Source organism: Telopea speciosissima, chromosome 1 (assembly GCF_018873765.1).
Source record: "Telopea speciosissima isolate NSW1024214 ecotype Mountain lineage chromosome 1, Tspe_v1, whole genome shotgun sequence".
Classification (NCBI taxonomy): Eukaryota; Viridiplantae; Streptophyta; class Magnoliopsida; order Proteales; family Proteaceae; genus Telopea; species Telopea speciosissima.
In genome coordinates this window covers 38894191-38920314 of record NC_057916.1, presented here as the reverse complement: position 1 = coordinate 38920314, position 26124 = coordinate 38894191, and the positions used below count along the sequence as shown (strand labels likewise).

The 26124-nt window shown below is 40.8% G+C and overlaps 2 protein-coding genes across 2 annotated transcripts in view; one reads left to right on the top strand and one right to left on the bottom strand.

Moving 5' to 3' along the window:
• Positions 1-23942, bottom strand: part of LOC122661646 (cation/calcium exchanger 5) — a 26483-nt gene extending 2541 nt beyond the window's left edge. The window contains exon 1 of the mRNA XM_043857115.1: positions 22937-23942. Coding sequence (XP_043713050.1) covers positions 22937-23851 — 915 coding nt within the window. The 5' untranslated portion in view covers positions 23852-23942. The remainder of the gene's footprint in view (positions 1-22936) is intronic.
• LOC122649196 (aquaporin PIP1-1-like) lies at positions 23930-26124 on the top strand (the record flags this gene model as incomplete). Its single annotated transcript, XM_043842578.1, has 3 exons — positions 23930-24014; positions 24989-25378; positions 25838-26124. Coding segments are annotated over exons 1-3 (762 nt in total), but the record flags the coding sequence as incomplete, so codon positions are not given.

Genomic DNA, 26124 nt, shown 5'->3' with positions numbered 1-26124 from the left:
GGATCTTGAATTCATTAGGAGAGTCTGATGTCTTATTCTGTAAAGAAATTTGGGTATTTGAATCAAGTTCATATAATTTATGGCCTTTTCTCTTTATAAGATTCATTTTTTGTAATTTTCATACAATTGGGCTGAGTTAGCTTAGGAATGAAAGAGTTAACAAGACATCCTCATTGAAGGTGCCAGCTAGCTCAGCTAGTAGTCTTTGGCATGTTGTCAAGAGGACCTGGGATCAAACCTCACTGCCTTCACCTTGCACAAAATGTGCCTCCGCTTTGCGCAATATGCGTGTCTCCCCTCCCCTCTCCAGTACTTCTGCACTCAAGTACTTGATATCATACTTCATAGGTACCTTAGGATACAGTTTACGACCAACCGGGGGGGGGGGGGGGGAAAGAAGTGTCTTCATTATTTAGAGAAACTTATTTCTTAGGAGTCGAATTAAAGTCTTGATTTTTTAAAATATTTTTTCTTTCTTGGAACAAGAAACTAATTTTCTAATTAAACACAACGTAACATATGTAATGAACCCAGGGTTTCAAAACCCTGATGTAGGCCCCTCTGGGCCCACTGAAGTGACAAATCCAAATATAAAGGAATAGTCGCTATTTCGTAAATTTCAGAACAGGTACGACCTCTTTTCAGTTCCTTATGTTATGATTATTACTGTCATAGTTGTCATAGTCTTTGTTTATTATACTTTAAAGTTGGTTATGGCTGTGGACCCAGTCTTTACATTGTAATTTCTCTTTGATTTAGTACAAATAGACTCCCCCACCCCCCACGGTTTTTGTATTCTGCTCATTTTTTTCAACCGTGGGCTGTGTTCTCTCTTCTCATCTCTTCTCATCTCTTCCCTCTTCCTCTTGTCCAGGTATTGCTTCAGGTTCTGTTATTGTCACATGGTATCAGAGCTCTAATAATGAACTCATAAAAACGAGATCTTTCATCAGCCAGGCCAGATCAGACCAGGTGACATACTCCAGATGAGTGGCCGACCCAAATTTCTGGGTAATTTCATTATTTTGTCACCTTTGTTGACGATCGCTCTCGCATGACATGGTTGTATATTTTAAAGGATCGCTCTGACTTTCTGTCTATTTTTAAACAGTTTTATAATGAAATTAGAGTTCAGTTTGGTGTCTGTTTGAAAATTTATTACTGACAATGCTCTTGAGATTACTCAACGTGAATTTCTTCTTTTCTTTTTAATGGCATTACCAATCTATCTAGTTGCTCTTATACACCACCAACAAAATGGTGTGGCAGAAAGGAAAAAACAGACACTTGTTAGAAATTGGTCGATCCTTAATGTTTCATATGATTGTCCCCAAACTTCACCAGGGAGATGCTTTTTTAACTTCCTGTTATTTGATTAATCTGATGCCTTATTATGTTCTTCAACATAAATCTCCTTCCTCTGTTGTTTTCTCTAACAACCCCTTATTTGGTTTACCACCAAAAATTTTGGATGCAAATGTTTTGTTAATAATTTTTGTCCTAACATTGATAAACTGTCACCTTGTACTATAAAATGTGTCTTTCTTGGGTAATCCTACACCCAAAAAGACTTGTTGGTGCTGATGTTACTTTTTTTGAAAATACGCTCTATTTTGGCGTTGTTTCCGACTTGGGTCCTGTCTCTCCCACTCTCCCACCTATTCCTCAAGTAATTCGTCTTGAAGATTCAAACCCCATATCCACTGGGGTACCATTACAGGTATACAAGTGCTGTCGCAAGCAGTCACCGCCAGTTGTTGTCATCCCTCACCTCTCTCAATCCGAGTCTTTGCTTGGAGCTTCTCTTGATGATTTGCCTATTGCTCTTTAGAAAGGTGCTCATTCCTACACTCGGAATTCTTTAGTTGCATATCCAATTGATAATTATGTTTCTATTTCCCATCTTCCTATTTTCCTCCGGACATTTGCTCTTTCCTTGACCTCTCACTGTTTTCCTACCAAATACCAAGATGCTTGAGCTCAACCTGATCGGATGTCGGCCATGGATGTGGAAATGGATGCATTTCTTTCTCACATGTGTGGTGTTGTTAGGTGTATACCATCAAGTATAACCTTGACGATTCGGTTGAACAACTGAAACCTCAGTTGGTTGCTAAAGGCTTTACTCAGACCTATGGAATTGATTATTTTGAAACTTCTCTCATGTTACTCGCCTTAACTCTGCGAGAGTTTTGATCTCTTTTCCTGTTAACCTTGATTGGCCTCTTCTTCAGTTAGACATCAAGAATGCCTTTCTATATAGTGATTTGAATGAGGTTTATATGGAGAACATGCGAAAAGGGTAATATAATCGGGCCTTACACAGTGTAGAACCGGGTTATGGGCCCGTTTAAATCTAAATGGGCTTTAAACGGTGCAGCCATTTCCGAGTAGTGTGACGCACAATTTCGTTCCTTTCCAAATCTGGGATTCGTGATTCCACCCAAGTAAGGTTCTAATTTTCAAAATGAGAATCTGGCCTCACTCTGGTGAGAGAGAACGAGGGTGAAGAGGATGGTGATGTGGCTGCTAATACGTACGTTTCATGTACGCATAAAACGCTAAGATCATGGTGATGCCAAAGCTATGCAAGCAAAGATTCAAAAAAGACAGAAGGGAAGAGAGAATTCTTTTTTTTTTTTCTTTTGGTGGAAGGGAAGAGAGAATCACTAGTACTTAAAATAATAATTCAGTAACGTTCGGAAAATTTAAAAGAAAATTCTTCCAGCATAAGCCACTGTAACTTGATGATGATACAGAGGATTAGATATTCATATTTGTTGTGGTTCTACTAGCAAGTGGCAACTAAGAAGAAAGAGAAACATTGAAAAAAAAAGAAAAGAAAGAAAGGGGTTAACTGGGTTCTCAACTTGTGCATATGATAAGAGGGCAACAGCCTACAGGGTTCAATATTGTGCAGTGCGAACTGTGAAAGGATCTCCCGGATTATTATTTAGATTATGATTCTGATTCTGATTCAATAGGTATTTTAAAACTTTTAACTCTCGTCATTCCGGAGCTGCTAATTCCCAAAATGTTTCTAGGGATCAGGTAAACCATAAAATTTTAGTTTACAAGTTAAAGGGTCGGACTGTAATTGGGCGGGCCAGATAGGGCCTGGAATCGGTCGATCCAGTCAGGCGCTCAACGGGCTAGGACCCCACACCGGGACCACCTGATTACTAAATGGACAGGGCCAAGCCGGGATTTAGCCAAGCGGGCTTGGTCAAGTCTGCTCAGGCCGGGTCCGGAATTGACACCCCTACTCCTGCCTCCTGGGTATGTTGCTCAAGGGGAGAATGCTAAGAAAGTTTGTAAGCTGAATAAGCTGAAGAATGTTATTTATAGGTTAAAACAGTCCCCGAGAGCATGGTTTGATAAATTTAGTAGAATTGATGGTTGTGACTTTTCTCAATGTTACTCTGACCACTCAGTATTTGTTCGACGTCAAAACTCTAAAGTTATTGAGCTGATTGTTTATGCTGATGGTATTATTGTTTCTGGAAATACCTTGTCTGGGATTGAACAGGTTACGTATTACTTACAGCAACACTCACAAATAAAAGATTTGGGCGCTCTGCTCTTAGATACTTTCTTGGCATTTAGGTTGTTCGTAGCAAGAAAGGCCTTAGTTTGTCTTAAGGGAAGTGTGTTCTTGACATTCTGAGTGAGACAGGAATGTTAGACTGTAAGCCTATAGATACTCCTATGGATCCTCATGTCAAACTAGGAGTGTCAGATGACGAGGAATATGTAGACAAACATCAGTATCTGAGGTTGGTCGGCAAACTCATATATCTTACTATTAGCCAACCTGATATATCCTTTGTTGTTGGTGTAGTCAATCATTTTATGGAGACACCTAAGCAAGTTCGTTGGGAGACAGCATGTCGTATACTGAGATACCTTAAGAGTGCTCCAGGGAAAGGTCTTATTTGTCGGCTTAACGGTCACACCAATATTATTGGTTATTCTAATGCTGATTGGACTAGTGTTGATGGTGATTGGAAATATACTATAGGCTATTGTATCTTTGTCAGGGGTAATCTTGTTACATGGAGGAGTAAGAAGCAAACTACAGTAGCCCGTTTGAGTGTTGAAGTAAAGAGGAATGGCTCACACTGCAGCTGGATTGATGTGGCTTAGAGCCTTTGTTCAGGAGCTTGGTTTTCTCAGCAGCAAACCAATGGACATGATCTGTGATAATGAGGCAACCACTTACATTGCCAGTAATCCAATTTTTTCATGAGAGGACTAAGCATATTGAAGTGAATTTTCATTTTGTGCGGGATGCTTGATTTCCACTCCATTTGTTAGCTCTAATAATCAATTAGAGACTTGTTTACAAAAACCTTGTTTTGAAATGTATTTCTCCAAGGGTGCTCTAAGCTAGGCATGTGCGATATCTATCTCCATCTTGAAGGGGAGTCTTAAGTTGCGTAGTGTCGACTTTATGGGTTTAGTGTAGGTGTTGGTTCCTTATGTTAGGGGTATTATAGTCTTTGTTTATTAAACTTTTAAATCGGTCCTTGCATTGATAAATTGTCTCCTTGTGCTACAAAGTGTGTTTTCCTTGGGTATTCTTGTAGCCAAAAAGGATAACATTGCTATGGTCATGTCACTCATTAGCAGTTTGTTAATGGTGATGTTATTTAATTTAAAAAAATAATAAAAATAAAAATAATCCCCCAGTCCCTATTTTGGTATTGTTGTTCCTGATTTAGGACCTGCATCTCCTAGTCCTTCACCTATTCTTAAATCAATGCCTTCGAAGATTCTACTTCCAAGTCCAAGGGAGTACTATTACAGGTATAAATGCGCCGTCCCAAGCCGTCGTAGCTAGTTGCAATCCCACATTCCCACCTCACCTCTCCCACTTAGCCTGGAGGTTCTTCTTCTACTGATGACTTGCCTATTGCTCTACAGGAAGGTAATCGTCCCTATACTCAAAATTCCTTGGTTACCCATTCTATTGCTACTTATGTTTCTATTTCCCATCTTCCTGTTACCCTTCATAATTTTTCCTTCTCTTCAACTTCCCACTCTATGTCCCTACCAAATATCAAGATGTTTTATTTCACCCTGGATGGAAGTCAGCTATGGATATGGAAATGGATGCCTTGCTTTCTTGCCAGACTTAGAATTTGGTAGACCTACCTCCAGGTAAGGACCTTGTCCAGTGTCGTTGGGTGTATACCATTATGTATAATCCTGACAGATCTATTGATCGACTAACAGAAATCTTCTCTCCTATTGCTTGCCTGAATTCTGTGAGAGTTTTGATCTTTGGCTGTTGATAATGATTGGCCTCTTTTTCAATTAGACATCAAGAATGCTTTTCTGTATGGCGATTCGCATGAGGTCTATATGGAGCAATCTCCTGGGTACATTGCTCAGGAGGAGAATGCACAAAAAATTTGTAGGCTGAAAAACAGTCCCCAAGAGTCAGGTTTAACAAATTTAGCAAGGTTGTTGCAGGCTATGGTTTCTCCCAATGTTACTCTGACCATTCAGTGTTTGTTCATCATCAAGACTCTAAAGCAGTTGGGCTGGTTGTTTATCTTGATGATATTATTGTCTTTGGTAATGACTTACCTGGAATTGAACAGATTAAGTCTCATTACAACAACACTTCCAAATGAAAGATTTTAGAGTTATTAGATATTTTCTTGGAATTGAGGTGATTCACAACAAGAGAGGTCTTAATTTGTCTCAGAGAAAATATGTTCATGATCGTCTAAATGAAACAGGGATGTTAGGCTATAAGTCTATAGATAATCCTATGGATCTTCTTGTAAAACTTGAAGTCTCAGATGACGAGTTTGTAGGCAAACATCAGTATAGGAGGCTAGTCAACATACTCATGTATATTACTGTTACCAGACCTGATATATCCTTTGTTGTTTGTGTGATTAGTCCATTTATGGAGAAGCCTAAGCAGGTTCATTAGGAGGAAGTATGTCGTATCCAGAGGTTTTTTAAGGGTGCTCTAGGAGAAGGACTAATTTATCGTCGTTATGGTCACACCAATATCATTGGTTATTCTGATGTACACTGAGATGATCGAAGATCTACTACAGGTGACTATACCTTTCAACAACAACAACAACCCAGCCCTATCCCAACTAAATGGGGTCGGCTACATGGATCCTTTCAAAAACAAAGCAGGAAAAACTGAGGTCCTCACAAAGGGAAAGGAAAGTAAGAGAAACTTAAAAGAAATGGATAAGCAAAGTAAGTAATGGAAAGTGAAAGATGTAAGTAAGAGGAACGAGGATAGCCCAATAATTCAGGAAAATGTCAGCTACATGGTGTCGATAACGTGGATTCTTGCCCTCCAATAGGCTCTATCTGAGGTCATACTTAGTACAAGGCCCAGACTATGCATGTCATTCCTCACAACCTCACCTATGGTCATTTTAGGCCTGCCCCTAGCTCTTTTAGCTCCCTCAATTGGCATCAGATCACTTCTCCTTACTGGAGCATCCCCAGGCCTCCATTGTACATGGCCGAACCACCTCAAGTGACATTCTTGGAGCTTGTTGCTGATTGGGGTGACACAGGCTACTATACCTTTGTTGTAGGTAATCCTGTTACATGGAGTAAAAAACAAACTACAGTAGCTCGATCTAATGCTGAGTATAGAATCATGGCTCATACTGCAGCTGAATTAATGTATCTAAAATCCTCTCTTCAAGAGCTTGGTTTTCTAAACAGTAAACCTATGGAAATGTTTTGTGATAATTTGGCAGCCATTTATATAGCAAGTAATCCTGCCTTCCACAAGAGAACCAAACATATTGAAGTGGATTGTCGTTTTGTCCGGGATGCAGTGACAAAGAAATTGATTTCTACTCCGTTTGTGAGCTCTGGTGATCAACTTAGAGACTTATTTACCAAGGCCTTGTTTCGAAGTATATTTCTCCAAGGGTGTTCTAAGTTGGGTATGAGTGATATCATTGCTCCAGCTTGAGGGGGAGTATTAAGACGTTTATTGGTGTTGCAAGGGTGTTTTTGTCATTAAGTTTATGTTTCTGTCATTATGTTTAATTTACACATAAGTTTATGTCTCGTCCTTTATGGTAATTTCTACATTATATTAATGCTATAAAAGATTCCCCTCACCCATGATTAGAATGTATTCCAGTTCTCTCTAATCGTGGGGCGCTATTCTCTCTACTATCTCTTCTCTCCTCTTCAACTTCTACTTTTCTTCTTCCTTTCATGTGCAGTTACTGATTATAAGTTCTAATACTGTCACAAATTCAAACTCTATCTCCTACTTGCTAACAATGATTACTAGCCATAAATAAAAAATTAATAACATCAAATGACATAAATAACCCAAATAAAAGAAAAACTATACTAGACACCCCTATTGAACCGTAAAACTAAGTTTGAACCCTGTTCTTCGGGGTTTGGGTTTTCAGACTGGGTCAAACACTCAAACCGATCCAACCTTGGAAGTGCAACTGCATCAATATATCCATGGTATAATGGAATATAATTTTCTTCTTGAAGTGTAGACTTTAGCTCTCCTTGGTGCTCCTACTGTTGCTGCTGTGGAGAACCCTATCAGTCATAGCAAGCTAGTGATGCAAAAATAAGAAGGATCGATGAACTGGTTGAGAACCAGCAAGTTATAAGCCACTAGATGAGGACCTTTTAGTTTGATGATGAAGATGGATATGGATGATGGTGGTTGATGATGATGATAATTGATAGAGATAGATAGTTTTGGCTGCTAGAGTCCACTAGAGCCCCACCAAGGAGATCCACCTTGGATATGATTGCTGCCTTCACAGCCCACTTGAGTCCACAAGCTAAATCTCACAAGAGAGTTCTTTATCGTCAAAATCTGGTGTTCCAAAGAACAGCACATGGTATCATTCTATAGAGGGGAGGCATTAAAAACCTCTGGGATACATCAACTTACATTAAATACTTTCGGATTTTCAACACCTAGAAACTAAAACCAAGACATAGGGAACCACAACCAAGAAAGTAACAGAGAAAAACTAAAAGACTCATAATGACTAATAATTAATACCCAGAAGCATGAACAACCTCATAACTCCACCTAAAAAACTGAAAAGACACATAGTAAGAGTAATTACTAGCCTAGGAAAATGAAAAGGCAGAACCGCTGGGTTTAATTTACCCAGGCCAGCAAAAGTGTCGACCTATGGGCTGGGCCTTTTAGGCCTTGTCCTGCTGGTCCTGCGGGCACAAATCTGGCCTTGGGCTGGGCCTGGTAGGCTAGGCCTGGCGGACTGGCTGAATCTGAATGCCCCGCATCAGCTAGAAGCACTGTGAATAATACCACTGTCCAGACCAGAAATTTCTAGGCTCAGTTTGTTTTGGCGTAAAATTTTACATGGAAAATTGTACTTGAAAATTCACTTCAAAAAAATTGACGAGTAAAATTTTACATGTTGAAAAGTGTTCCAATGTTTGTTTTTTTATGGGAAAAACGTTGAAAATTTTTTCAACATATAAAATTTACATTTACGAAGTATTTTACCTGGAAAATTTTTCGCCAAAACAAACGGATCCTAAAGGAAGTTGATAGAAGTCTATCAATTCTGTTTCATCATGGTTGAGACTTGAAAGAAAATATGTAGATTCGCAGGACCTGGATTTCTGAAGATTTTACTCAGTTATTTTAGTTAAAGTGAAGACATAGCAAGGAACCACCAAAGAGCACCCCCAGGAGAAATTGGATGTTGGTGTGACCCAGAAACCTTGGGTGTTGGTCTACAAGTCTACTTTCATAATCTCAAATTTTAGAAATTTTTGGAATTAACAGTTGGCTTATCACAATATACAAATATTTGCAGTTTACTGGTTTGCAGACTTGGTGTGTTCTGGTATTTCAACTCTACCATTAACCCCTTTTTCACAGTTTGATTGAGTGAAAATTTTAGGAGAGTGTTTATCTCAGTCTACTATTATTTCAAATATCATGATTTTGAAGGATCTTACGATTTCTGTTTAATTCCAACAAGATGGTGCTGTGTTGAGCTGAATCTGGGCTTCAACTTGAATGTTTGTAATCTTTAATTAATATTTCCTCGTTGTTAGCATCTGAGTTCATTACTTGAAGAAGGAGGGGCCCATTTCTTGTAGGATTAGGCTTATCAGACCCTCCTGCAGTTAGATTTAGGTTAAGGAAGTAAGTAGAAGAGGAGAAGAAGTTAGAGGAAGAAGAGGAAGACAAGAGAAGAGAGAAGAGAAGAATAGAACAGGTTTTGGTTGTAATCGATTGTGATGGAGAGACTTCTCCATACACCCTATATTCATTCAATCATAACTAAGAGAGAATTACATCCACCTCCCTAGGGAGGTAAAAGGGAAATAAAGAAGAAAAAACAGAATTACATAATAAGGCAACTAGTAATATAACTAGTTCCTAAACTACCACTATTACATGACTTCTAACACTCCCCCTCAAGCTGGAGAATATATATCATGTATTCCCAGCTTGCTTAGGAAAGAGCTAAACTGAGGAGAGCCAAGAGCTTTGGTGAAGATATCTGCCAACTGATCACCAGTCTTCACAAAAGGAGTACAAATACAGCCAGAGTCTATCTTCTCCTTGATGAAATGCCTATCAACCTCAATGTGCTTAGTCCGGTCATGTTGCACTGGGTTGTGGGCAATACTGATGGCAGCCTTCTTGTCACAGTACAGTCTCATGGGTCCTTCAGTGTCAAATCCCAGTTCTTGAACAAGTCTCTTCAGCCAAATGAGCTCACACACTCCGTGTGCCATAGCTCTAAATTCTGCCTCGGCACTAGATCTGGCCACAACATGCTGTTTCTTGCTCCTCCATGTGACTAAGTTACCTCCCACAAAGGTACAATAGCCGGAGGTAGATCTCCTGTCTGTAATGGAACCAACCCAAAGCCTTCCACTCTCAAGTGGTTGTGCCTTGCATACAACAGTCCTTTCCCTGGAGAGGACTTCAAATACCTTAGAATGCGATACACAGCATCCAAATGGCCACTCTTAGGAGCATGCATGAATTGGCTGACAACTCCCACTGCATAAGAGATATCTGACCGAGTCATAGAGAGATAGATAAGCTTCCCCACTAGCCTTTGATACTTCCCCGCATCAACAAGAGAAGGACCACAATCCTCTCTTAGTTTGTGGTTCTGCTCAATAGGAGAGTTTGCTGGTTTACAGCCTAACATCCCTGTCTCTGTTAATAGGTTAAGAATAAACCTCCTCTGACATATGTTGATTCCTCTCTTGGTCCTTGATACTTCTATTCCTAAGAAGTACTTCAAGGGACCCAGATCTTTGATCTCAAACTGTTGTGCCAAGTAGCTCTTCAATTTACCTATCTCAGCTGTATAATCTCCTGTGACCACAATATCATCAACATAAACAATGAGAGCTGTGATAGTACCATTACTCAGCTTGGTAAAGAGAGTATGATCAGCTTGGCTCTGGGAGTATCCATTCTTCAGAATAGCCTGTCGGAAGCGCTCAAACCATACCTTTGGTGACTGTTTGAGACCATATAGAGCCTTTTTAAGGGGGCACACTTTCCCTTCAGCTGAAGGCATCTTGAAGCCTGGTGAAGTTTGCATCTACACTTCCTCTTCCAAGTCACCATGAAGGAAAGCATTCTTCACATCCAGCTGATATAAAGGCCAATCTTTATTGGCAGCCAAAGATAAAAGAACTCTTATTGAGTTATGCTTGGCCACAGGGGCAAATGTCTCCTGGTAGTCAATTCCATAGACTTGACTGTACCCCTTGGCCACCAACCTTGCTTTGTATCTCTCAATACTGCCATCAGATTTATACTTGATTGTGTAGACCCATCTGCATCCAACTGGGACACGTCCCTTGGGAAGGTCAACAAGTTGCCAAGTACCATTCTTCTCAAGTGCCATCATCTCCTCAGACATTGCTTGTCTCCACTTTGGGTCAAACATAGCATCAATGACATTCTTGGGAATGGAAGCAGTAGAGAGAGCAGTAATAAAGGCATGGCCCGTAGGAGAAATTGCATCATAGGAAACAAACTGGGATATAGGATTAGTACAAGTTCTATTCCCTTTCCTAATAGCAATAGGAAGGTCCAAATCAGATGGAGGAGAAGAAATGTCACCTGATTGAGAAGGATGAATCTCAGGATGTGGATATGGATCTGAAGAGGACTCTTGGTAGGTCCTTTTTCTTGTATTATGCAAGCCTTCACCTTTTTTGTATGTAATGTGGTAATCCTTCTCCTTATCAGAACCACTTTCAACAACCAAATCTGTATTCCCCCATGGTTGATCGTCAACTTCAACCACATCCACAGTCCTGTGTTTTCCGATGTCAAGCATAAAAGGAGATGTAGGTAGAGGAGAAAGGAAAAAATCCTCAATAGCCTGTTCACTCCCACAATTCTCCCCCTGACGAGGATGCTGAGAAGGGACAAAGAAGGGGACTGATTCAAGAAAAGTAACATCCTTGGAAATGATACATTGGCGGGAAGAAGGATGATAACACTTGTACCCCTTAGTAGTAGAAGAGTACCCAAGGAAGAGACACTTGAGAGCTTTGGGGTCAAGTTTAGTGCGAGCAGATTTGTTAACATGCACATAACAAACACAGCCAAAGACTCGAGGAGGAAGAGAAAAAGCAGAGGCCTTAGGAGATAAGATGTCCAAGGGAGATTTGAAATTAAGAAGCTTGGTAGGCATACGATTGATGAGAAAGGAGGCAGTGAGAAGAGCAGCGGACCAGCAGTTCTTGGGAACATGCATGCCGAACAATAGACTACGGGTGACCTCCAGAAGATGGTGATTTTTCCTCTCAGCAACCCCATTTTGTTGGGGCGTGTCAACGCACGCTAGCTGATGGATAATGCCATGAGTAGTAAAGAAGGTTTGAAGACTACCAAACATGTACTCTCCCCCTTTATCAAATAGCACAATTTTGATGCGGGTCTCAAATTGAGTAAGGATCATTTGGTAAAAATTCTGAAAGGCATCACAAACATCACTCTTTCAAAAGTACAGTCCATGTGGCACGGGAAAAATCATCAACAAATGACACAAAGTAACGAAAGCCAAATAAAGAAGTAGTAGGGGAAGGACCCCAAACATCAGTATGCACAATATGAAAAGGAGCAACAGTTCTATTACCATGATAAGGATATGAAGACCTACAATGTTTGGCAAATATACATGGTTCACATTAAAAAACATGAGAAGAGGCAATGGATGAAAATAAGTGAGGCAATTGTTTCCTCATTACTACAAAAGATGGATGGCTAAGACGGCGATGCCATAACATAACAGAATCCACAGAACTACAATCATTACGACCACACACATAGGAATGAGCTGTGGGCAAAAGCGGATCAAAAAAGTAGAGGCCTTGTTCCTCACGTCCACTACCAATAATCCTCTTCGTCACCAAATCCTAAAAAAGATAGTGAGAAAGAAAAAAAGTGACACAACAGTTGAGAGATTTGGTCAAATGACTCACAGATAAAAGATTCAGTCTAAGGTTAGGGACATGAAGAACAGAAGAGAGGGAAATAGATGATGTCACAGGGATATTACCCTTACCAAATATAGAGGAAAGGGAGCCATCAGCTACCCTAACCTTGTCCTTACCAGAGCAAATGGTATAGGAATCATAATAATGAGACGTACCAGTCATGTGGTCCGTGGCACCCGAGTCAATGACCCAAGATTGGGCAGCAGTGGAAGCTGAGGTGGAGACCTGCAAAGCTGAGGATGATGAGGATCCAGCCATACTAGATGTAGAAGATGTGCTCAACTGTGACACAACCCTGCAAACCACTGCATCCATAAAGGTGGAGTCATCCTGTGGGGCATCAGCCTCAGTTGTCACGGAATGAGCTCGAGCTCCCCCTCTACGGCCACCACGACCACACATACCAGCAGGACGACCATGGAGAGACCAACACCTATCCTTGGTGTGTCCAGTGCGTCCACAATGATCACATTTAAATCTGTCTCGCCCAACTCCACTGGCACCAACTATCTCCACAGTAGTAGCTTCCTCACGGTTAGGCCCTAGGCCTCTACCACCTCCACGGGTGTCTCGAACAGAACTAGAATTGAGGGTAGACCTCTCATGAGATGATGCAGGTGCTGGTGCCATAGTAAGCCACCGAGTCTCCTCATTCTGTAGGTAACTGCAAACCTCATTACGAGAAGGGAGAGGAGACCGGCCTAACAGTTGGAGTCTAACTGGCTCATAGTCAGGATTCAGACCACCAAGTAAAGAGAAGACACGCTCCTTTTCAAGAGTCTGATACACCTTAACCTCATCCTCTGGGTTGGTCAAATGAAGGTCTCTGTAGTGATCATACTCCTCCACAAGACTAAGGAATACACTGTAGTACTCAGAAATAGTGCTGTCACCTTGCTTCAACGAGTGAATTTTTTTATGGAGCTGATAGACTTTGGCAGTGTCACCTACTCTGTCAAAGGCTACAGAGACACTATCCCAGATAGCTTGCGCAGTTTCCTTCCTTATAAACTTTCTCCCAATCTCAGGCTTCATGGAGAAGATCAACCATGTCATAACGGTGGAATTTTCGGTCTCCCATTTATCAAAAGTGGGAGAACTAGCCTCTAGAGCCTTGATAGTGCTTGTGATATATCCAAGTTTTCCCCTACTCCTAAGGGAAAGTCTCACAGAGTGTGACCAATCCAAGTAATTGGTACCATCGAGTTTCACAAAGGAAATTTGTTGGTGAGCATGGTTTAAAATCTCGCAAAATTTCGGCGCTATATCGCCAAATTTCGTATATCTCGACATGTCCGAGATACGAAACCAATCCGAAACCAAAAAATACAATATTTCATCGATATATCGTGAGATATCGATGAAATATCGTGGATCTCACGATATATCGCGAGATATTGAAAAAGTGACAAATAGTGTGACACTAGGGAGCATTTTATACCATATTTTGCAGCTCTTGGTCGATATTTCGACCGAGAGCTACTGAAACTCTATTTTTCTCTCTTCTTCCTCATTTTTTGCTCTTCTTCCTCCCTTCCAAGCCTCATCCAAGCATTGTTGAAGCTCCTTGTTGCCGGGAAGACGTCAAAGGGTCATCTAAGCTCATCATCCAAGCCTATTTTCATTATTTAAGGTAAACTCTATTTCTCTAAAACTATTTTTTTTAAAAATATTTTGTACAAATGTCGTTGGATGTTGATGATATTAATATATGTTAGACACCGGAGGCCGATCTACAGCCTCATGGTGTCGAAATTTTTTTCCCATATGTATTTTTTTTTTTTTTCTGGTTTTAAAAATTCATTTTCCTACAACTAAAATAGGAAATAATTAGGGGTAATATGACTTAGATGGTAATGAATTAAATATATGTTAGACACCAATGGCCGATCTACGGCTTCACAGTGTCGGATTTATTTTTTTGCTCTTAAATAATTATTTTAATTTTTGGAAATTAAGAAAAATATATAAAAAATTTAAAAAATAGAAATAAATAAGGAAAAATATGAGTTTTAAGTTTAAAAAATAATGAAAAAATATGAAAGTTATTTCTATATGTTTTGAAATGCATTACATGTATATTATGTTTACTAATTTTTCGTTTTGTTGTGTTAGGTCAATACTTATATTAACATTATATATAAAAAATTGGTTTTAATTATGTGAAAAATATAAGGGTTAAGGGAAAAATATTAAATAACTATACAAGTGTATTAGTAATCTAAAAGTGTCAATTGAAGTGCATCTACATTAAGTTTTTTAATTATTTGTGTTACTTACATTGCAGTAAACAAGTATCATTATGGCGGATCGTGATAGACAACGTGCGAAGGGCAAGCAAAAGGTGGGGGAAAGTAGTCAACAAAGGGGGCGGAGGGAACAAAGAGAACAGAGGGAACAAGAGATACCAGCCAGCCAGCATAGGGGTGACATTGCATAGTTACATGGTACTCCCATTGATGGGGATAAGAGAAAATCTATATGTAACTATTGTCACATGCAATTTATGGGAGGTGGGTCCAGTAGACTTAAACAATATCTGACTGGAGGATCTAAAGATGTTGTAGGTTGTCATATGGTCCCTACTGAAGTAACCAGGGAGATTGGTGATAGTTTGAGGAAAAAGAAGAAGAGGAAGGCTGACAAGCAAAGGATAAGAGAACAACTTGAGGATACAGTGAGGAGTTCGATGGGAGGAGGAAGACGATACAATGATGATGATGATGATGATGATGATGATGATGATGATGATGACATTGCAGTACCTGATGACATACAAACAGCAGAGGAAGCTAGGGATTTTAGGCGGACTGTTTCAAGGAGTAGAGTAAGTTTTCAAGAAGATCAGCAGAGACAAAGAGTAGGGGGTAGTGGAGGAGCTGGCAGTTCTGGAGGTCTTAGAACTTTAAATCCTTTTAAAAGATCACAAAGTGTGAGGACAGCCCCAACACCTCTACCAGATGCAGTACCACCATCAACATCGATCCTAAATTGCATAAGAAGAAAGGAAGCGATCGACCCAGATCAAAGGAGCATGGAAGGGGATGAAGGGATTGGTTAAAGAATCAATAGCTAAGTGGATGCTATACCATACCATCCCAGCAAACACTGCACAAGGCCCCCATTATGATACCATGATAAATACCATTGCAGAGGCTGGCCCAGGATTCAAGGGCCCCATCCCATATGAGGTAATGAATGTTTATCTACCTCAACAAAAGAGTGAGATTGATGAGTACATTAGTGAGATGAGGAATATGTGGGAGACATATGGGGTGACTATAATGGCAGATGGATGGACTGGGCCTATAAGAAAATCCATCATCAATTTCATGGTTTATTGTGATGGGAGGACAGTGTTCCTCAAATCTGTGGATGGATTCAAAAAGATAAAGGATGCAAAATATATTTACAGATTGTTAAAGGAAGTAGTGGAAAAAGATGTGGGTATTGAGAATGTTGTCCAGATTGTAACGGACAATGGAAGTAACTTCAAGCTGGCCGGTGAGAAGATGATGAACAATAGTAAGTACCGGCTCTTCTGGACTCCTTGTGCAGCCCATTGCATTGACTTAATGCTAAAAGATATGAGAAAGTTAAAGTTAGTGAAGACTGTGGTTGAAAGTGCAAGACAAGTCACCAACTTTGTATACAACCACTCCTATGCACTCAATCTATTGAGGGAAAAATATGGGGGTGACTTGGTTAGGCCTGGCATCACAAGATTTGCCGCCAACTACATTGCCCTCAAAAGCATTGAGACAAAGAAGGCCGGGCCGAGAAGCATGTTTGCTTCTGAGGAGTGGTTTGAATGGAAGGGTTCCAAGACTGCAAATGGGAGGGAAGCACAAGCAACGATGTCATTTGAGGACTTCTGGACCAGACTAAGAAAAGTGGTGAAAGTTTTGGAGCCAGTAGTTAAAGTTCTACATGTTGCTGACTCCGCTCTGAAGGACCCAACCATGCCAGTCCTATATGCTACAATAGACTTGATGAAAGATAGTGTCTATAGTGTGGCTCCTCGCAATAGCAAACACTTCTTAGATATCATAAATGCTCGCTGGGAGAATCAACTTATGCATCCACTGCATAAGGCTGGTGAGTAAATTTGTTTTATGTTTACTAATTCATAGTATTATTATTTACTAATTACCTATGCATTTGACAATACATCTATTTTATATGTCATATTTCAACATACTACTTGAACCCTAAGTATCAATATAACAATAGGCTTGGGTTGGAACCTCAACTTATTGATGCTGTGAAACAAGTAGTGAAGAAGTTGGAGCCAGATGGTGCACTACAAGCAATTTGCAACAATGAGGTGAGTTCATTTGGAAACTCAACTTATTGATGCTTTCAAATAAGTAGTGAAGAAGTACTTACTAATTTTCCACATGGGTGTAGATCAGGTATTTAGGGATGCATTGGGAAGTATTGGAACGAGGCACGATCAAGGCGAGCACGTAGTGATCTTGGTAATTCTTTTAAGTTTTAAATTACATATGTATTGAAATTTGAAAGTTGAAACAACATTTGACACATGTCTTTTTGTTGTAAACTTGTAATGCGCTAAATGGTGGGTGTTGTATGGGGAATCGGCTGAAAACTTAAGAAGAATAGCAATTAAAGTCCTTGCCCAAACATGTTCGCATCCGGTTGTGAGAGGAACTGAGTACCTTTGCACTCATCCACTCCAAGAGGCGCAGCAGATTGGGGTCTCAACGTTTATCCGATATGGTGTATGTGCACTACTGACTTGAGGCTGAAATCGCAACACATACGCATGGGACATGAGGGACGAGAGGGCACCATTGATCTAGCCGACATCTTTCAAGTTGACTCGGACGATGAGGACCCTATTGTGGATTGGGTGAGGATAGAGGTGAGCCAGTGTTGGATGAGGAGGGAGGTAGGCCCGACCCCATGATAGCTTCGAGATTGGTGCGATGTGGGCGAGTATATGGTGACGAGGGTCGATACATGCGAGGAAGCCTCACCCATACCATTCGGCCCATTGGTGGCAATGTTGCTTGATGATGAAGACTGGTCTAAGTCCTCAAATGATGATGATGGTGATGATGGTGATGCTGGTGGTGGTGATGGTGATGCTGGTGGTGGTAATGCTGGTGCTGGTGGTGGTAATGCTGGTGCTGGTGGTGGTAATGTTGGTGGTGGTGATGCTGGTGAAGAATTTGACGGCATGCGAGAGCGTTATGTGGTAGGCTAGGATACCCAGGATACGGCACCTGTAGAGCCACTCCGATTCACTGGAGAGACAGTTTGATCAAGCCACACAAGATACGGACCACGGAGCACGTGCCCCGCACCCCCCCTCAAGAGGCCCCCTACATACATACAACAGAAGCGTAGGGGTTGACAAACACGATTCTGAACTGATCACATGGACATTGATAACCTATCTAGCTCTGTTGGTGGTTTGAGTATGGGTGATAGGGAGGGAGGACCGACCGGACATTGGCGTGCCCCATCTTTTGACGCACATACCACTCCATTGGCATCGGATTATGGTGCATCACAACCTTACGGTGGATATGGATATGGATCATCATCATATGGGCAATTTAGTGGGGTAGGGGACTATGACTACCAGTCCCAGTCCCAGGGACATACTGGATCATTTTTTGTAGATAACATCTTTGCATACCCTAGCAGACCTAGCTACCAACCTCACCAGCCATACATGCAGCCAATGCCATCGCCTCTTGCGCCGACGCCAACATCATATCACAGTGGATCATCTTCTTTACGGACTGGATCGATTGGTAACCCTAGCTTATATCCTAGGATAGATTACCTACAGTATGTTGATGATTCCATTTACATGACACTTGTAGATGACTACACTCGTTTCTTCTCCGATTCTATACCGTGGTCCACATATGTCCTTCAAACAGAGAGCAATGGACGTCGACTCCAGCGAGGCATGAGTGGGATTGATCCAAAGAGGCACAGCAACTACTATTAGTAGTTTAGCACTTGTAATTTGTAACTTAAGTTGTGATTTCATTGATCTATAAACTTGTGAGTTATAACTTGCGAGTCTTATGACTTTGACACTTAGTGTATTACCTTTAAGGCTTTAAGCATTTGAGCTATTGAGTTTTGAGTTATTGAATATTATGGAGTTTATGAGAATCATGGTACTCATCAATGTGAATTGGCTTTAACTTGATATGTGATGAAGTTAAATACTATTATTAAATATTAACTGCCTAATCTATGACTCTATGTGTATTTAACTATTTAAACATTAGGGTCGGCGACCGTATGTCAATCAAGGGTGCAAGCCCAAAACACCAATTTGAATTCATAATTTTGCAAATCTTATGGTTTAAATGTGTTTATTAAGCTTAAATAAGGCTGTCCATGAAGTTTCAGGCCTAGTTATGGCCAAATACCCTCCGAGATGGACCCCCAAAATATTGCAGAAAAAATGCAATATTTCGATCATATTTCGCGATATTTCGGGTATCTCAGATATCTCGGTAGGCCCGAGATACCGAGATATCGCAAAATATTAAACCGTATTAGTGAGTATTCTCATAAACCAACTGAGGAGCTGTTGAAGGAGGCTGTGAATTAGCCGAACCAAGCTCAGAAGACTCTGTACCAGCCATCATGTAAGGGAAATGGTACTTGACCATAAACCAGATAAAAAACAGCAAGTGGGGAGTATAAACTCAACCCAAATAGGGATTCCCAATACAAAAAACAGAAATTCTAGCTAGGATGAAGCTTCACCCTAACACTCTCTCCAGAGTAAAATAGCTTACACAAGCTTCAAGATTGCAAATACAGATATGCATAATCATCTCTCAACCAAACAAGAAGTCCAAAGTATCCTAAATGCAAGAACAACATTATCGGGTTTACCTGGGCAGAAAAAGAACACCACAAAACTGAGTTGTGCTCAACAAAGAGATTCATCCATCAATAAAAGACACCAGAGGCAGAGAGAGGATCCTTTTACGATTCTAATGGGCTACTCCAACCACCAAGTCCATCCCCAAATAAGGAGGAACCAAGGTCTGCAACCTGCAACAACGGAAATCTAGGCAGAAACTTGATCCTGCGAAAAGGGGCTGTGCTCAGATTGGGTCTTCAAGCAGCAAGAGGAAGCACAAGTCACTTAAATAACACTCTTTGGCGATTCTAGTGAGCTATTCCAATCCTCAAACCCATGCTAGAAGAAGAAGATACAGAGAATGCAATGGAAGGCTGGCGGTAATCCTAGCACAGGCTAGCAAAGCTTCAAATCATCAAATGGGCCGCATCAAGGCTCAAACAATAGCAGTAATAACTAGAATAGATCATTCTGAACCTATTCCATAGTGCTCTCACAGATTCTTTACATAGGAGGCTTCTCCTTGAAACCCTTTATGCCCTAGGATTTCAAAGAGAAGGAAAAAATGGAGACAAGAAACTGGACTCGACTCTCAAACCGTAAGGCTTTGATACCAAGTTAGATTTAGGTTAAGGAAGTAAGTAGAAGAGGAGAAGAAGTTAGAGGAAGAAGAGGAAGACAAGAGAAGAGAGAAGAGAAGAATAGAACAGGTTTTGGTTGTAATGGATTGTGATGGAGAGACTTCTCCATACACCCCATATTCATTCAATCATAACTAAGAGAGAATTACATCCACCTCCCTAGGGAGGTAAAAGGGAAATAAAGAAGAAAAAACAAAATTACATAATAAGGCAACTAGTAATATAACTAGTTCCTAAACTACCCCTATTACATGACTTCTAACACCTGCATCAATCACATAGGATCAACTCAAGCCAACCCATAGCCATTTAAAAGGTTTTGAAAAAGAAGAAGCAAATTGCCTATTCATAAAAACAGAAAAGCAAGATTCAAAGGAAGAGGAGAAAACTTGAACGGACAGTGTTCATGATAAGCAATCTTTGAGTCTTTGACAGACAAGCATGGAAGCTGCAGAAAAGGTGGACGATAGGAACTAACAGGGGAAGATCAAGATATTGTCATAAAATGTGAGTGATTTCATGTCAAGACTGTGGCAACACAGTTGGTGATCCTTTCTAGCAAGTTGAAGACAGACATTGCACTTTTGTAGGACGCATAGGTCTAGGCAATAGACAATAAATCTTTCACTGATATCGAGCGAAAGATTACAAATGGCTTCCATCATCTGCTCTGACGTATCTTAGTTCTATAAGAGTTGTACCATTCAAGCTCATTGAGTCGGGGAAATCTACACTACTGTAGAAAATACAGGTTATAACCTTGTTTGGGCACTAACTAGAATACATGGGCCATCAAGGAGAAAGCTATCCCCAAAGTGTTGGGGCATTGCAGAATGAGACTATCAGATCCTTGGATGCCCTCTAAATTATGAATACTCTGCACCATCCTATCAAAAAAAATGGTGCAGGAAAGTTCAAATAGTTTATGAGGTTTCAAAACTGTGCCCTTACTGAATTTTTTTTTCAATAGTGTACGTATTAAACACAACAAAATTAAAATTTAAAAGGAGGCCATCCTGAAATTTTATCCCCCACAGTAGTGAAACTATCATGGCGGAAAGCTGTTGTTTAGTTTGCGTTAGTTCTATTTCCTGAAGCACCAGCAGAGGAAGTTGTGATGTATACAAATTACGGAATAAAATGACAAGTTAATGGAGGTGACAGAAGCTCAAAACATTTTGGGGACAATCAACTATTTTAATACAGTCAATGGAAACAGAAAGCCACTGTCTTATAATCCCCCTCCTATCTCTAGATAAGTTTGTTATTAGAGTGGTTAAAAATGCAAAATCCTAAATATCATGTGGATTGTGTGAAGTTCTGAAATGTGTATAAGAGAGAGAGAGAGAGAGAGATCTTTAATAATACTACAGGCAGTAGCATGCAGAATCCATAGCCATGAGCATTACAGGACAAAATTAATGATGTCATACAGTTTCATACATCCAAACTTTGATTAGACTAAGGCAGTGTTTGGTATGCATTCCAGATTAATAACACGTTTTGACATGACAGAAGTATCGTTTTGTATGCATTCTCGATCTCAAATCCCAGAATGCGTCAGAAAATGCTCCACATTCTGGAATGCGTCTTTTAACCCATTCTGCATTCTCATTTTCACTCCTTCCAGTCTCACACGACGGCAGCAGTAAACCGATTTTTAACCCTCTCTTCCCGTTTAGAAGAGGTGAGGAAACCGATACTTTCGGCAGTGAGAGTCTCCACTGTTACTGTTTCTTTGCTTCTCCCCCTCTTTCTTTTTCCTCTAATTTCGAAGTGGTTGGCCAACGAATCCTCTGTAAACCTGATATATCAGCGGTGACTGGTTCATCATTTGGTCTTGTTGTTTAGGTTTCTCTTGTCGCGTTCGTTTGCAGGTGGATTTTGATGATTTCTATTTGAGTTCTTTATTTCTGATCCCAGCTTTGTTTTGTCAAGAGTGAAGGAAGATAGATGGAGGGGTTAGACTTGAGAAAGAGATATAACACACATAGAAGTAGACATGGCCGATAAAACTGAATTTCTGGAAGCTGTGGATTTGGTACTAGATCTGAACTACAGGACTCTTCGCTGTTTTGATTACGATGGTTGCAGGTTGTTTTTGGATGATGGATTTGGACTTACTGAGTGCAGAGAACTTACCGTTGAAGACGTTTTTCAGAACAGCCATGAGAGATTAGCCATTTTTATTTGAGTTCTTCATTTCTATTTGACGGATTTGGACTTCCTGGTTTCCATTTGAGTCATTCATTTCTGCTCAGGAGTGATTAGCCATTTTTTGGACACAAGCAGCTTGAAGAGAACAAATCATTGCCAATGAGTTGTTCGATGAAATGCTGAAAAGGGATGTGATCATTCTAAAATCAGAATGCACTTTAGCCAACATGTGTCCAAACGGTGTTCTTAGTCTTAGTCAAGAATGCATTCTGCAATCAAAGAATGGGAATATGCATTCTCAGAATGGGAATAATACACTAAAACTTCAAAGAGTGTAGAGCACGCTTCCATTAAGATTACCAAAAACATAAATCTCCAACCAATGTCCAGATGGAACAATCAAACTATAAGATTACCATTTAAACATTACACAAACAAGCTCTTTCAGCAGAAACTACGAAAACAAGTAAGCCATACAAATGAATTCTCTAACAAATTCAGCATTTCTCATATATGACTGAGTTAGACAAAACACTACAAATCACTATTCGCAAACAACAAAGAAATAGCAGGAATGAGTAGACAAGGATGGAAAATCCAAATCATCTGAACGCCCACCCCACAAGAACATAATAACAACAATATAGCATTAACAGTGGAGAAAATCAAGAGCACATAAATCGATATAACACTAGACTTGATTCACAATAATAAGACACTAGGAGGAAAAATAAAAATTTGATCTCAAACATACCCTCCCAAGAGTTACAGAACATCCGGACCCCGTCTTTCGTTCCTCCACAATTCCCAACCCTTCACCGTTCTCGCAATCCGTCACCTTCGAGTTCGAACCGTTCCGGACTTCACCAAACACCATCGCAGGCTCATCATCCTTCCCCCTTGGTTCCACTCGCACATCCATCCAAAACACGAAAGCAACAAAAAACACATAAAACCCAACGAACCCAATTGCCTGCCAAAGGAATATTTCCGCACTGAGATAAACATAGAACAAGGACAGCGCCGCGATCAAATAAAAGAAGACGTCCCTCACGAAGGATGCCGGGTCGACGGAGAAAGGTGCAGCGTAAATCGCTACAAAACCAACAACGAAGGCCGATACAAAAGTACCGGCCGAAAGAATTGCGCCTAGACCGGTCCTCGGATGGCCACCGCGCACCGCAGCTACGGATGCGAACACATCTGGAGCACCGTTGCCGAGGGCAAGGAGGGTCACGGCGCCCATACTAGGTGAAAGATTGAGATGGGTCGATAGCTTTGTAACGACGACGGAGAATCGATCCTGCGCCGTCTTGACCAGGATATAGAACTGCAGGATGAGAATAAGAGAGAGCGAAGGGATTGAGAGGAAGAGATTTTCGCGGAAGAAGCAGAAGTGGAGAGATGAGTAATTGAAGAGGCCATTGGAGTCCCCACCACAGCGTGAGGCGGAGAAGGAGCAGCGCTGCTGAGATGGGATTTGAAGGATGGATGAGCAAGGAGGAGGAAACGAAGTGTCATTGAGGAGGAACCTCCGGGAGAGAATGGAGGTAGAGAGGGAATGATTGGGTTTCGGTGGGGAAGAAGGAGAGAAGACGAGGAAGAAGAGCAGAGTGGAGAGAAGGGCTAGTGAGGTTACAAAGGTTTTGATGGAAGAGGAGAAGGCCATGCCATCCCAACAATGGACCTATGTGCAGTTGGTTGCGTGGAGTGTATCAGTGACTACTTAGGGTAGAATAGATCGATCATGGCTTCCTCCTTCCCAAGTTCCTTGTACTCCTGCTGTGAGGTCGGAGACTCAGAGGTGATGAGCCTGTGGGATTGGAGGATCGGTCTGAATCGGACTGTTCTGGCTTGAATCGGTCTATTTTAGCCTTCAATCGGAATCGGCCACAAAAATAATATAAAATTTAAAATTTAAAATTTAAAAAAAAAATCTAAAATTTTCAGAAAACATTTCTGAACAATGTTATGTGTTTTTTTGGGTTGTTATCAGAGTATCAAGGGTGGGTTACTTTTCCGAATGTAACAAAAAAGCAAAAAGACTATTATATAAGAAAAAAAAATACAAATAAGTATCATTAAGTAGGACAATTTGGACATTTTGTTATTTTATTAAAATCTTGTATTTATAATGTAAAATGACATTTTAAAAGGATATTTCTATCATTTAACAATATACACTACATCCCTAATACACGATTGCAATTTTTCTCTTCTTTTTGCCTCTTTCCTGCAAATCTCTCTTCTCTCTCACGCAGGTGCTTGTCCCTCACTCGATTGCTTGCCGGAGAAGCCGTCGGAGAACCTAGCGTCACCCCGCTGTGGAAGAATTCAAGTGAGAAGGCAGAATAAAAGCCCTAACTTGATTGCCGCCTGCCTCTCTCACGGTCTCCTTTCTCAACAATCCGGCGCACCCTCACCTCTCCTGGCGTGGTTGTTGGTGCTAAGATATTTCCCCTGTTTTTTTTTTCCTTGGGTTTTTTACAATTACCACCCCCAAAAAACTTTGATATCTACTATTACCCTCCTTAAAACTTTCAAACAACTACTACCCTCCCCTGTTGCATACTAATAACTAACTGGCCCCCATCGTTACATTCCCGTAACGGAGAGGGTTAGTCGTGCGAGTGTGTCGTTGTCACGGATTTTCTAGGACCAAAATGCCCTTTTGGGGTGGTAATTGTAAAATCCCCCCCACCCCATCACCGTCCCTTCTCCTCCTCCTCCTTCTTCTCCTTCTTCTTCTTCCTCCTCTGCAACCCCAAACCTTGTTTTCTCCACTTGAGGTCCTAAACTCCTACAGTCTACTGCTTCAATGCCTTTTGTTGTTGTGTTCAGAGTTCCAGAGGAAGAGAAGATCTAGAGCAAGAGGGCAAGGAAGAAGATGTTAAGCTTGGAGCTAACAAGTTCTCTAAGAGGCAGCCCATAGGGACTGCTGCACAGTCTGATAAGGACTACAAGGAGCCACCCCCAGCTCCTTTGTTTGAGACTGGAGAGCTGCAATCGTGGTCCTTCTGGAGAGCAGGAATTGCAGAGGTCATGGCTACTTTCCTCTTCCTTTACATCACTATTTTGATTGTCATGGGTGTTAAAAGAGCTCCCAACATGTGTGCCTCTGTGGGTATTCAAGGGATCACTTGGGCCTTTGGGGGTATGATCTTTGCCCTTGTCTACTACACTGCTGGTATCTCAGGTTAGTAAAACTATTCATGAACTCTTTCAGTTCTTGGGTTTTCTTCTCAGTTTGTTTCTTATCAAACTGCGATTCTGTTTTGCCTTTTACTGTGCAATTATTTGATGATGTGCTTCGATGTTTATCTCTTTTGGATTTTTTTTTCCCTTACACTTGTTCTACTACTTTCATTGTTAGATCTGCTATTTTTTCAGATTTTTATGTTTTGCAAGATTATGAAACATTTGAATAAGAAAATTTCTGTTTTCGCTCTCATGATTTTCTTTCATTCACATCATGTTACTGTTTGTTTATGCAATCCGGTGTAAGCGTTTGCTGTTGTACTCATTAATTTCCCAGTTTCGGTTCATTTCTTTTATGGGTTTGTTGTGTTCTTAATTTATACAATTTCTTTTAGGGTTTGTTTTGTTCTTGAATTGTTCCTGAAATATTAGAGTTTGATGGATGTGGTGGGTGCAGGAGGACACATCAACCTAGCTGTGACCTTCGGTTTGTTCCTTGCAAGGAACCTATCTTTGACCAGGGCACTGTTCTACATGGTGATGCAATGCCTTGGAGCCATCTGTGGTGTCGGTGTTGTGAAAGGCTTCCAAAAGACTCAATACCAGATGTTGGGTGGTGGAGCCAACGAAGTCAGCCATGGCTACACAAAGGGTGATGGTCTTGGTGCTGAGATCGTTGGTACCTTCATCCTAGTCTACACCGTCTTCTCTGCAACCGACGACATGGAAGAAGAAGAAGGAGAA